Source organism: Perca flavescens, chromosome 7 (assembly GCF_004354835.1).
Source record: "Perca flavescens isolate YP-PL-M2 chromosome 7, PFLA_1.0, whole genome shotgun sequence".
Classification (NCBI taxonomy): Eukaryota; Metazoa; Chordata; class Actinopteri; order Perciformes; family Percidae; genus Perca; species Perca flavescens.
In genome coordinates, this window is record NC_041337.1 from 19,841,256 (window position 1) to 19,854,486 (window position 13,231).

The 13,231-nt window shown below is 43.9% G+C and overlaps 1 protein-coding gene across 13 annotated transcripts in view; it reads right to left on the minus strand.

The window, feature by feature from the left end:
- huwe1 (HECT, UBA and WWE domain containing E3 ubiquitin protein ligase 1) overlaps positions 1–13,231 on the minus strand; it is a 53,007-nt gene that overhangs the window by 12,810 nt on the left and 26,966 nt on the right. For 9 of the 13 annotated variants that reach the window (XM_028583702.1, XM_028583700.1, XM_028583705.1 and 6 more), the window contains 26 exons: positions 12,454–12,801; positions 10,036–10,092; positions 9,585–9,707; positions 9,392–9,487; positions 9,016–9,285; positions 8,148–8,300; positions 7,906–8,033; positions 7,698–7,779; positions 7,086–7,262; positions 6,408–6,959; positions 6,067–6,262; positions 5,761–5,928; positions 5,430–5,578; positions 5,277–5,343; positions 4,852–5,075; positions 4,533–4,744; positions 4,217–4,399; positions 3,306–3,478; positions 3,078–3,217; positions 2,817–2,892; positions 2,491–2,589; positions 2,226–2,353; positions 1,982–2,141; positions 1,540–1,768; positions 1,238–1,416; positions 1,055–1,144 (listed from right to left, as the gene is read on the minus strand). In XM_028583702.1, the coding sequence (XP_028439503.1) occupies positions 1,055–1,144; positions 1,238–1,416; positions 1,540–1,768; positions 1,982–2,141; positions 2,226–2,353; positions 2,491–2,589; positions 2,817–2,892; positions 3,078–3,217; positions 3,306–3,478; positions 4,217–4,399; positions 4,533–4,744; positions 4,852–5,075; positions 5,277–5,343; positions 5,430–5,578; positions 5,761–5,928; positions 6,067–6,262; positions 6,408–6,959; positions 7,086–7,262; positions 7,698–7,779; positions 7,906–8,033; positions 8,148–8,300; positions 9,016–9,285; positions 9,392–9,487; positions 9,585–9,707; positions 10,036–10,092; positions 12,454–12,801 (4,459 nt within the window). The remainder of the gene's footprint in view (positions 1–1,054; positions 1,145–1,237; positions 1,417–1,539; positions 1,769–1,981; positions 2,142–2,225; positions 2,354–2,490; positions 2,590–2,816; positions 2,893–3,077; positions 3,218–3,305; positions 3,479–4,216; positions 4,400–4,532; positions 4,745–4,851; positions 5,076–5,276; positions 5,344–5,429; positions 5,579–5,760; positions 5,929–6,066; positions 6,263–6,407; positions 6,960–7,085; positions 7,263–7,697; positions 7,780–7,905; positions 8,034–8,147; positions 8,301–9,015; positions 9,286–9,391; positions 9,488–9,584; positions 9,708–10,035; positions 10,093–12,453; positions 12,802–13,231) is intronic. The other 4 variants (XM_028583708.1, XM_028583706.1, XM_028583704.1 and 1 more) reach the window with 3 other exon arrangements.

The following is a 13,231-nucleotide window of genomic DNA, read 5'->3' on the forward strand; positions in this document are numbered from 1 at the left end:
TGAATGTGGATAACATTAGTGATCGTGAGATGCTTGCAGTTACACTTCTAGTAATGAATCGGCGAAAACACGTTTTATTTCTCTGATTCACGGCTTTGTTCCAACGCAGCTGGGCGCTCCCACTCTCTATCTCGCTTGACCATATAACGTTAACGTGCTTTCGGGTAGTCGTCGAGTTCTGTCTAAAACTCTGCCATTTTAACCAGCTGTTGGAACATTAAAAATATATAATTATGGATCATTTCATTTCAATAGTTTATAGCTGGCTTTACCAGCTGATTTCTCTATTGGCTGTTGAAACAGGTGACACCCCTATGTTCTAAAAACCAGCCTCTGCGACTTGAAAAGCTGAAATTCTAGACCCCAAATACAAGATGACCTCAGTTTTTCAGACGCATTTCCAGAAAAAATAAATAAATCTTATATTTGGACCAATACAGTAATATAATATGCCAATGTAAATGGCAATTGCTTTAGTGATTGTTTCGTCCCATTCAGCTTTTTGCGTTTAAAGGCTGCATTTTCCTCAGCTCGGCGATCGGCACATCAGGGTAATGCCGTCAAATGTACATGAGCACGTTGGATGCGTTTCCAACCTACCCTACAAAGGTGGAGCAACGCAGACACACAGACACTGTCCTCGTCTTATACACAGCCCTCTCTCCGTTGCTGAACTTGCTGCAGAGTCTTCCAGCTCCGCTACACTGACTCTCACGCCAATCTGCTTGCCTGCCAACTTGTCCACATCTGTGGCCAGACTTCTGACAGTTGCCCATTCTAATCGACGAGCTAACTTTTGCTTGTTACTAGCACGGTGCGAGATGTTTTGTTTTCTTTCCTGACAAGTGATCGTGCCTGAGCTTGGATGTTTAGGCCAGAGCTTGCGCACCATGTCTGTATACTGAAACAACATTTATGATGCCAAGGTATTTATTTAATCCTATGAAAGAACATTAAATTATTTAAGACCATGGTAAACAAAATTTGTGATTTTTAAAAGGACTTATTTTTAGAATTTAAAGACTTCAATCCCGCAGGTACCTTGCCAACCTACCTGCTACACAGTCGTGCATACTCTCAGCATCCAGCACTTTACACTCATCTGTCCATCTAGTTAAGGCAGTGGGAATACTAGATAGGGTGCCTTGAGAGACAAAAAGAACAACCATGTTAGGAATTCAAGCGAATACTAAACCTTAAGACAGTTACATTAATAACAACCCATAGTGATTCTCACCTGCTTGTCCCCCCGTGCTGCTCTGCTCATGGAAAAAGTCATCCAACAACTCGTCATCAGAACGAGCAATAATGTGCACATCCTCATTTCCGACCAAAAGGCGGGCCCTACCCCGAGATTGCAGAGGCAGAGAGCTAGACAGCTGTAAAATGTCTGCTGCAGCACTGGGGCCCAACAATCTAAAGAATGGAGTAGAGGAGGAACATTTTATTTAGCATGATCCCTTAAACAAAGAATGGTGTTGTAACAGATGTTGCAAAACAGAGGTTTTGTTTAACAAAGACACAAAAACATGCTTTCACCTTTGCAAGATGAGCGGAGGGTTAGGCTGGCGGTTGCCAGGGTAGTGCACATGGATGGTGTGTCCGCTGTTTGCAGTGAGCTGGCGCAGTGTTCGCTGGCTGCGACCCATGCCCTGTGCCAGGCGGCTGCTAGTGCCTGCCACACCTAGGGTGAGGGAACCGTGGTCTGCATGGCGCACCATCAGTGGGTGGGAGCTGGGGATGTTGCCTGGGGAGGGAGGGATGTCAGCTGATGGAAAAACAACAGAAAACAGTAGGCAGACATTAGGGGGGACAGCTCTGGCACAACCCCAAGTAATGTTTATGACAAATAAAGCTAAACAAAAATTAATTTCCTGCATCATCTGTTTTTTGTTTATAATTCTCCTAATTTGGAATGTCCCAAGCTTTAGTGAGTGATGTGAGAAGAGAGTAAATGTTGGTAATAAATCATCCTGCTTACCATTGTTTGAGAACATGTTGTCAAACTCTATGATGAGGTCATCATCCCTGTCAAACCTTTCGAAGCGGATGTGTGGCGCAGCATTAATGTCAGGGAAGTCCTCATCCAACTCCATCTCTGAACCTTCATCATCATCATCCTCATCTCCTTCTTCGTCATCCTTGAGGAAAAGTAACAGCCATGAGTCTTATGGATAAGCAAGAATCAAGACTTGTTTACTGAACCTCATTGAATTAATCCATACTTGATCCTCCTCTTCCTCTTCTTCCTCCTCCTCCTCTTCATCCTGGCTGTCTTCATCATCATTGCTGCCACTAGAATCTTCCTCCTGTGTGTGCTCCTCATCCTCTGGTTCCAGTATGTTCATGGAGTCTGATAAGAGAGATAAACGCAGAGTCCCTTACAAGAAGATCTTAAAAACTGAGAAGCAGTCAGTGAAACCAGTCGCAACAACTGTTCGGTTATTTACTAAGATGAACACACAAAGTTCTGTTGTGCCAATGTCTTACCTTCCCGGTTAGCCTGAAGAGTAGATGCCTGGCTAATATTGGAGGGGGCCTCATCCATCAACACATCCTCTTGCGATTCATCTTCCCCACTGCGTCCCACTAACCGAACACACAACAAGTGATACATCAGCTCTGGGTGTCCTTGCTTTTTTGAAATACAGGGAGCAGTGATTCCAGTGTTCAGTTAACTCCTTGTGTTGCAATTTTATAGATTGTTTTTGTATCCACTAACTACCCACTGAGGTTTAGCTGCGTACAACTACTCCCACATTTACCTTACCTGTTTACCATGTAGTCACTTTTCCCTTATTTGTCAAGTGGCTTACCTATAATTGTGCTGTTGACCGTGCCAGCATCTCTCTCCAGCAGCTCATCAATCAGATCGACCAACTCATTTTCTACCTACAAGCACAGGAAATGAAATACAAATGCAATGTCAGCCATAAAGTGGAGAAAGGGCCACACCTTGGAGCTAAATTATCGACATTTTGTAATGCCCATCTTTATGCCATCAATTATAGATGTTACAGATGAGGTAATGTGTTGAAATACTATTTGAGTACTGTGTGTAATCCAATGCCAATCACCTGCATAGCCTGTGTGCTGAGAACCTCTGGCTGACCAGCAATAACCACTGTGTCTCCCTCTGTCTCTCCATCCATCAGGTCGTTGTCTGTTCCCTGCACCCTGTGGTTGCCCTCCACAGGCTCTGCCTCACCGGACTCTCCTGGAATAGATGCCACAAATCAGCAACAAGACACTCGGAATTTCTTGATCTAGAGTGTTGAAGGTATCTCATCTCATTTGATACATACCTGTGTCCTGAGTGTTGCTGTTGCTGTCCCTGGCAGTACCCACAGTGTCATGTTCAGCCTTGTTCTTGCTGGAGCCTCCTTTTCCCCCAAACAGACTGCTGGGCTGGTTAACAATGCGGGACAGTGTCTCCAGAGGCTTCAGGGCAGCATTTACTGTGTTAGCCATGTTGGGACTAATACAAAAGATGTAAAATAAGAATATAGAGTAAGTACTTTTTTGCAAAGCCAACTTGATTCTGAAATAGAACTACTAAACAGGCACGTTCAACATTGTCATGCTAGTTTTGCATTATCTGGTTTACTAAGCTTAAAATCCAGATCCAGGAAAGCCAGGGTTACCAACAGACTTGTCAACCCTGGGTTCCGGTTGCCATGTTGATCTAACCCCAGTTTAAATTGAGACCGCTTCAGGATACCAAAAAGCCTGGGTTAAACCCAAAGTTAAAGGCTCCCTGTGGTGTTTTAGACATCTAGTAGCACTAGGGCGCAGTTTTTCTACGAGTGTCTCCTTGTCTCATGCACGCTGGTGACCCAATACACTGGACTGTGTATTGGGTCACCAGCGTGCATGAGACAAGGAGACACTTGTCAATGGTGTCACACTATTCTACCGATCAACAGTTGGAAGTACCATGTCAAGATATGCAGCAATGCGCCAACAAAAGGCAGGAAAGACTACAAGCAGGATTTAAAATACGTGTTTGTTTTATGAGGACGCAACAATAGACCTATTTGTTAGACCTCAAGAATACACACAATGTGTTTTTGTGAGTAACACTAAATGTAACTTTTGTTTGTTTACAAGAAAACTCCACAGGGCCCCTTTAACTAATTCACAGATCACACTTTGTGATGCAGGCTACTGGTCTACTATCTAAATGTAAAATCAAATTACTATTCAAATCAAATACCTGGACAAATCCAAGCTGTGAGGCACACGGGCCAAGTCGTTGACCAGTCCTTTTTTAAGAAAGAGCCGTATGATATTGTTCATGCCGTTGTGTTGGGTCTTGGCTGCTGCTGTGCTATAGAAACTGGACGTGGAAGGACATGATTCCATGATGGTGCTGATGATGCACATCACTGCCTGAAGCCTGACAGAAAGATGGGTGAGGACAAAGAGTGAAAATGAGAGTATGGGTTTGTAAGGATCTCTATAAATTATCAATAAACCAAGGGTTATAGCATCATCATCAGGTTGGTTTACTTATTTTTTATGCTACTTACCTGGCATGTTTTTCAGCACCTTCTGCCATTGCTAGTGCTCTACTGAGGGCAGCCTTCACCTCATTGACCAGGGCCACCTGGGCATCAGTGCCCGTGCCGGCAGCTGCCAGGCTGGCTAGGAAGAGACGTGCCAAGGCTGGGGTGTCCTTGTCTTCCGAATTCTGAGTATGGGGCAGTAAGTGGTCGAGCACAAAGGCTAGAACACTGCAGTCCTGTTAGGATACAGGAAGGTCAAAACAAGTTAAGAGGAAATAATTATAGTAAAGGCATGACAATACAGAAGTGTGAAAGACTGACATGACTTCATTTAACTACCAACCTCCTTAATAAGCTCGGACTGTCCAGCAGTGTAGCAGTAGGACGCGATTAGAGTGGCGATGCCCACGTAGGAGCGCACCAGTTCAGCCAGCAGTCTGAGGATGGTGGAGGTAGGCATTAGAGGCTTGCTTGCCTTTACCTTAGCTGCTTTACCCTCCTCTGAGCTGGTACTTTTCTCTCCCTCCTGTTCTTTCTTTTCCTCTCGCATCTCTTCTGGTGTGGAAGCTGAAGAAGTTAGGACAATGAAATGAAAGGATACACAGATAATATACAGTACATACACTAATATGGTGGATCTGGAGCAACACAAACAGTAACAACACAGACAGCTAATCAAACAATGTGATTAGGGATGACAGAGTATCTGATATGTGCAGTTACTTTGCACAAATATTCCCGCATACTTTCAAAAAACCTTAGACTCACCTTCTCCTTGTGGTGTGCCAGACTGGGAAGACTCAGCCACAGCTCCATCAGCAGAAAACACTTGAGCCTGAGAAGAAGAGACAGCTCTATTGTTAACTGAGGAGATGACACATTTCATGTTTCAATATAAGACAACTTGTCATTGAGACTCACGTTGATATGGAATGCAGACTGGGAGTCAAAGTCGCTGCCCTGCCGGGTTAATCTATACTGCTGGTAAACGTCATCACCAACATCCTGCAATATCTGGCACAGGTCTGGTCCACCAGGCACCACTGCAGCACGTTCTTCTGGACGCTCAGCTGCGTGCGTGTGTGTGTGTGTGTGTGTGTGTGTGTGTGTGTGTGTGTGTGTGTGTGTGTGTGTGAGAGTGAGAGTGAGAGAGAGAGAGAGTTAACTGAAATGTTCAAATTACTATTTCCATTAAATCTACATATATGCCCTTCAAATGGACAGCTGTGGGGATCTTATTAACATGTCTTACGTTCTTCAGGAGCGTGGTAAGCAGCCAGAGCATTGAGCATGTCATAGATGACCTCCTTGATCGTGTCAGGGATAGGGGGTAAGGGTGACAGTTTCAGAGGAGTGGTCTTCACCAGCTGCACAGCATTGGGCCCCTTAATTCGAAGGTTCTCAAACTCGTCATCAGAGGCTGTAAAAAGAGTATAAGCTTTTTAGGATTAAAGAAATGTAGACACAACTGGGTAGCTAAGTAAATCTATCAATCCAATTTACAGTACTAGCAATGTTAACTCTAATCTAAAGTTACCAGACCTACTTGCACACTCACCTGTGCCAGCCCCCCGGGGTGCAGGCAGAGCTATGCGAACACAGTTGTTGGCGGTTTCAGCAAAGCATTCAGGGTTACGGCAGGCAGCAGGGCCCAAGACTCGAAGAATATAATTGATTTCTCTGGAACCAAGGCTGCCTGACACCACTCCTGAGGTGGTGCTACCTGCTCCGCTGGTCACGGCAGACCTCACCACCTGGCAACAAATTTAGGAATTTGTTTATGGTATCAACAGACTTTTAAGAAAAATCTGAAAATGCAATGGTGATGCAACACAACTAACAGACAGTATCTTTATATACTGCGAGATCCATTTAAAAAGTATGAGAATAGACTCAAACCTTCTCCATTGTGTGCCGCAGCGTGGCCGGATCTTCTATGATGTGTCTAAACAGCAGAGTGACAAGCGGGGTGAAGCCATTAAAGCCAGAGCTCTGCGTTAGCCCCAGAATCATCCGTGTGCTCTTCAGCTCAGCAAACATCATGGCATAGTGGTGATTGCGTGTAAGACGCAAACATAGACGCAATGTGGCATGGAGAGTGTCTGGGTCCACAGGAACACTTATCATACTGACACAGGCACGAATAAGAACGGTGGTCATGTCCTCAGTCAGGCCTTGTACAACTATATCAGCACTCTGAGAGTTGTCAGGCTCCAGGGAAGATGTGGGGCCAGATGTGGTCTCCTTAAGCTGGCTGGAATCCTCCTTAGGAACACTCATCTCCACTGCTGCTCCTGAGTCCAGTTCAGTCTGTGTTTCCTCCGCTTTGCTCCTGTCTCCCTCTTCTCTCTCTGAGTCAGTAATGCTACCAGCTTTGGCAGGCTTGGGAATGCGAGGCACTCTTTGGACAGTCAACATCACTGGCCTCCTGTTACCAGTCTCTTCATTTACCTGCATGATAGAAAGGTGTTAAATTAAACAAAAGGAAAACTAACTCTACTAACTAAACATAAAATCAAAGAATCAAATTGTAGTTCGGGGGTATTCTTTGGCAGTGGAGAAAGTGTTTGTGTATACCTGCACCATGGTGTTAAACTGCACAGTGTATCTCCGGCGACCAGCTGTGAAGCGGACACTGCTCTCCCCAGACCTCCATGCTGAGTCAATGGTACTGTTGTTTGATGCACTGTAACTGCACCAACGGCCTGAGCGGTCATCAAACCATCGCCAGTTATTCCCATTGGGTTGCAGATACTAGAGGACAGAAAGGGAACTTAAAAATTGTACAAAAATACACAGCGGGCCTCCAACACCTTACAATGTAAAGCACACAGTGTATTCAATGACTTTTGACACAAACGAAAGACCTGTTGTATAGGATTGCATTTATTACCATGTTTTGCTCACCTCTTCTATACTCAGTACCCAAATGTACATGTTCCTGTTTAAATACAGCTCATTCAAGTCTTAAATAAAGAAAGCATTGAGCATGCAGTCAAGAGGCCTATCGCAGGACAAATGTAATAATGCAGTAGTATTTACTTGCTTCCACCTTTTACTCTTTCCATTCATGTAGTCATATTGCATGGTTGTCTATACCTGTGCTTGGAACTTTGCATACCTATTTCAGTATCTAACTTTACAATTGTAATCTGTACCTGTGGTTTGGTTTATAAGATTGACTTATACCTTGTTCATTTGTTCCCTGCGCTTTGAAGAGACTGCCATCTTCTCATAGAAGTCAATAATCAACAGTACTGGTGTGATCCATCTGCAGAAAAAGGAAGTCATTTAATATGATAAATACCAATTCACAACACAAATTAGGGCTCTCATGGTGAAGAGCTGGTGTAACATTTGCTAGATTAGTATAAACACAGGGCTGAGCAAAACCCACTTTGGTGTCTGGATGTCTTTCTGTTCCTTAGCAGCCTGCAGACAGGGCTGCACAACCTCAAGCAGCTTAATCAACAAATCAAGAATCCCACTGTTCTCCACAACTCTGGCACCCAACAACTTCAGTTCCTTCAGAAACAGAAACCAACAAATTATTATTTAGGATGTGTAGATTTACAATGACAAAAAAATATTTTCTGTGTAAAAATTTTAAGGCTACAACTTTCAATTTGTTTCCGTTACCTCAAAGAGCAACGTAAGCAACAGAATTCGTGTTGCCAGCTTGGAGGCTTGGGGCAGTGTGGCCATCTGTCTGGTCCACTCAGACACAGTCTTTGTGTCACTGGTAGTCAGGGGCTCAGCTGCCTTAATGAGCACGTCTGCTGCCTCCCACACCTACACACAACATGAACACAATCAGGCTGGTACAGGAATGTTGTGCTTCTATTGCCAAGACTTGACTTTTAAAGATGTTACCACGGTCCCTTGTAATGAATGATAACACAAACATACATAATGGCTTACAAAGCTGCATCTGCATTCAAGACATGTTACTCGCTGAAAGCTAGGGCTGTGCAATTAATCGAAATTTAATCGTGATTATAATTTCTGCTCCCAATGATCACAAAAACAGAATAATCGAGAAAAACAATTATTTAGCTCATTACGTTTTGCAAGTAAACCTATTTTCTCGTGTTCTGAATGAAAAAATAATGTTTAAATAGGAAAGATTAAGGCAAATTTCAGTTTTTTTCTTCTTTTTACTGTTGATTTATTGAACTTTTTTTAAGTTCAATAATTGCAACATCTTTCCAGAAGTCAATGAGTAATCGTGTTAAATTATCGTGATTTCAATATTGACCGAAATAATCGTGATTATATTCTTTTCCATAATCCCCCAGCCCTACTGAAAGCATTTACTCTAAAATGCCTAACAATCAATAACAAAGACAGACACAAAGTATTCAAATGAATGCAAAGCTGCATCTCTCAATTTAATACTAAGCAAAAAATAGGATACTCATCTTCCATAACCCCTATACTCTGGAGCCTATTATAAATGTAAGTTCAGAGAGCAGACTGCAATGTAAACATGCATTTATCCACTGACCTGGTGGACAACCTGGCCGAGGATGAGCTCTCTGTATTCGGGGCCACTCCTCTTAATGGCAGTCATCAGCAGGTCACAGAGTCTGTAGACTGTGTCAGGCAGCTCATCCAGAAGATGGAAGCAGCCAGGCAGCATGGAGTCAGTAAAGGTATGCAGCTCCTTGGGGTCTAGTGGCTCGGCCTCCATGAAGCGCTCCAAGCAGCGGGCCTCCTCCTCTTCTGCCCGCTCCCTGGCTCTCCTGTCCTCTTCCTCACGTCGACGTGCTGCTTCCTAAAGCAGGCACAGAAATAATCTTAAAAGCTGCTCAGCTTTTTATGGAGGTTTCATTTAGCAACAGATAGTTTAGAGTGACATTTTGTTTTTGAGGGTGACACACCTCAGGAGAGTCAGAGCGCTGCTCCATGCTGACCTCTTGTCCAAGTGACATGGCAATGGCCCTCATCACCTGGTCTTCTTCGGACATCGTCAGGTCCTAGTTTGAACAAGGGGAACAATGTCAGCAGCCTGAATTTGACTCATGAAAGTTACAAAGAATGAAAGCATGTGTGTTTCTGTCTATGTAGACTTACTCTTACTGCTCCACCAAGAAGTGGTGGAGGGTGAGTAAGTAGGTACTCTGTGGCCTGCTCCATGGTGCTAGTATTCAGTAGGGCCTCCATGGCATGCTCCCTTGAGAAACCCATATCCATCAACTAAAGCACCACACAAAAAGATAAAGAAGCATTTTTACAGTTAACAGAGATGGTGTCATGAGCGAAGGGCAAATATAAAGAAGGGGGGAGATTATGAGGCTCTGAGGACTGAAAAATGTAAAGTCAAAGACAATTGGTATCATTATGAAAGACAAGTAGCCATTTTTCCACTCTCCTCTCTTGTGTAGTGCACACAACGTCTCTAATGCATCCAATCATCATCTCTCTCTTTTCAGTCCCAACTCTCCAACCTTTCTCCATCCAAAACTCCTTGTCTCTCTCTATCTCCCCTCTAAATTTCTCCCACTCTCCCTGATAGGTCTTATACCTGCTGGAGATGCTGCTGGCGGACCTGTGCATGCCTCTCTCCCCCTCTGCACCTTCCCTGTTATAAAACACATGGTGGCCCAGGATTCAGTGCATGCAAAATGTGGGAGAGGAATATTGATATAGACAACACCTCTATTTTAGTGTTTTACAGGGCTGTTTAGAGTTAGGTTTTTCCTGCATAGAGAAAGTTTTGGCACCCCCCCAAAGAGGTTTTAGCCAGCGTCAAAGAAAAATCATGTGTGCCAAAATGTCTGATTTTCAGCAGCTAGCCTCCCTCTCATCCACAGCGGCTGGTGCTGATTCGGCCGGATCTGAACGCTCCGCTGTGAAGCTATCGCTAAGGGGATCTCCGTTTGCAGTCAGGCTGTACTTCTCTGACGGGTACAGTGCGCTCAGCCTTACACCGGAACATCGACTGCTGTCTGTTCTGTTTGGTCTATCAGTATTAAATTGAGACAGTTTCATAACCTGTGAAAATGTCCCGTAGTCGCGTTAAATAGCAGTCCAATTCCGTGTTTTGGTACGGTTGGTTTTAAGACCTGATGTGAACCGTACGGTAGTACGAATGAAAACCACATGCGCTCGCTTTATCAGCATTGCCCTGACTCCCTGAACAAGCTGCAGAGGTGGTGTCGTCCTGCTCCGTCTCTCTGCTGAGCCCCGTTCACGTAACAGCGGCAGTTAAACTGTATTTCAAACTATGATGGTTACATTTGCAATTAATCCACGGTTCACATGCACCGTAGGGACGGTCTGTTAAACTTCACTAATAATTTACTGATCAATAGAATGTTTTTCAAAATAGAAAACATTACACTTTATAACGTTTTGTATTCATAACGATACAAATTAGCTACAACAGTAAATAGCAGTAACTAGGGGTGTCACGATTCTCCAAATGCTCGATTCGATTACATTTTCAATTCTAAGGTCACGGTTCGATTTGATTATTTGATTTTTACGTTTTTGTTTTTTTTAAAGCACAGGTTGCTATGCCATTTTTAGACTAGACTTTTATGCAATATAATATCTGACCATTGTTCGCAATGTACCACACTACATTGTCAAATTTTTATTTTACTATATCTCTTTATATACATATTTTTTCTACTACTATGGGCTAACAGTTAATATAAAAACGATCAGACATACATTCAAATACCCTCTGTAAATAGACAGTATTACATGGCTATGCTGCTGCCTGCTGATAGGGGCAGTAAATTACAACTTCACCCACTTTCACTTAACTATGGAGCCATAAAGTCTATACTCAATCACATCGCCGTGATCTGCGTAACAGTGGAAAGTTTGACTTTTAACAGAGCAACATTAATAACCAAATATACCATCATTACTGAGATTAAACTACATTCTCTGTTAGATTCGCACTGAATAACGCATTCAATAAACAGAACCATAACTCTTGCAGCGCACATGAACAGATGCACAATATTAGCTTATACATAAAATAGCACCCTCGTGAATTAGCCTACTGTTGCTAACGTACATTCAAAAATCCTACATAACATCGTCCCGTGCCCACAGGACATCAGACTTACTTATTGATGCACGCACAGTGTTTACAAACTTAGTCCAATGAGGGGAGAAAGGACGAGGGGAGAAAGTGTGACAGCGTTCCACGTTAACGCCTTTTCTCTCTTGCTCGAGACCGCTGTGTGCAAGCCGAGGTGCAGAGCATGACCTTACTGCATGCTGATACGTTAGTAGTCCAGGTAGAGCGAGCTACTGCTGACCGGGAGAGAGAGAGACTGTATCACCACAGCCAATCCAGTCTGCTCAAAGTGACGGTCTTTTTCACAAATAGGTTGCACGTAGGAAAAAAACAAAGTAGCTTCCACTTAAGGGGCCCTATCTTGCACCCTGCACAGCACAGTGCAAAGCCTGACGCAAGTGTCTTTGCTAGTTTAAGACCAACGCAGTTGTCAATTTCCCGTCCAGTGCCCGCGACTAGGATAAGTGTGTCTGACAGGGTGGGGGGCGTGGCATCACGATGGTGGCTCTCCATCGTGATGTTGATCAGCCATCACAATGGACAACGATATTGTCGATGATATCATCAACCCTAGCCTGTCTCCCCTCTAAAGGCCGATTCTGAGCAAGGGAAAACCCTGAATATACAATTATGTAGTTAACTTGTGGTGGCAAAACCTCCTGCAGTAGTGGCACAGCAAGCTGAAAAAGATGAGGCTGCAGGAACAAACCACAGCCCAAAGTAAAAATGAAATGAAGAAACCAATGAATGTACACATTTTGTCCCCAGTTGTTCCTGGACTATTAGCCTAAAGATGAAAGCCCAGTATTAGAAAAAGTGTGTACAAACATTACAGGATGTGAACAGTGATAAAAGGAAACATCGGACAAGCGTGCCCAAGTGTCAGACAGCTTTCCCACATACCTGCGTAAGCTGGGCCTGGTTAACCTGGGGGTCACGGCGGGGGGTAGAATTGGTTGAATCCTCAGCTGATCCTCCTGCTGGTCCTGCAGGTGTTGTTCCAGTCGCTGCAGGTGCCTCCCCACTTGTTGTAGATGCTCCAGGGGCCCCGCTAGGTGCCAAAGAAACAGTGGAGGCCGCTTCGTCATCTGGGCGCACCGTCCCCTCTCTCTCTTTGGCCAGGCGCTCCTGAATGACAGGCTCCCCTCTCAGGATGTGGCAGAGGATGGCCAGCATGGATTCAGCCATCCTGCCTCCATACACCTTCAGCGGCTTCCTGTTCCACAGACTGCGGATGCAGCTGAATGCAGCCTTGATGAAGGAGAGACTGGGTTACAATAATAAATCACCAAAAATGTTCTCTCTCATCCTTTTTGGAGAGGTCTTGAAACTTTGTTGCATCGCAGTTTGTTGTTCTTTTCTCAACATTGTACTGAAATGCAACAACAACCAGTTTTCTTTTTTTCTTTTTAAAGAGAGCAGGGAGAAATGATATGGTTTCCAGGGGTGAAAGAAAAAAATGTATACACTTGAGTATCGCGATATTTTATTTTGCAATAATGTATAGTTTTTTTTTTTAAATGTTCAAAAATACTCATGTAAGACAGTGGTTCACGTTTATGTTATGTTTAAACCCCCTACCGCTAGATGGCTATGCTGAGACACACCACTAGTGTCCTTGCCTAACAGTGTCTAGCAGGGCCTGACTTTTTGCTAGATGCTAACAATGTAGCTATGGCTG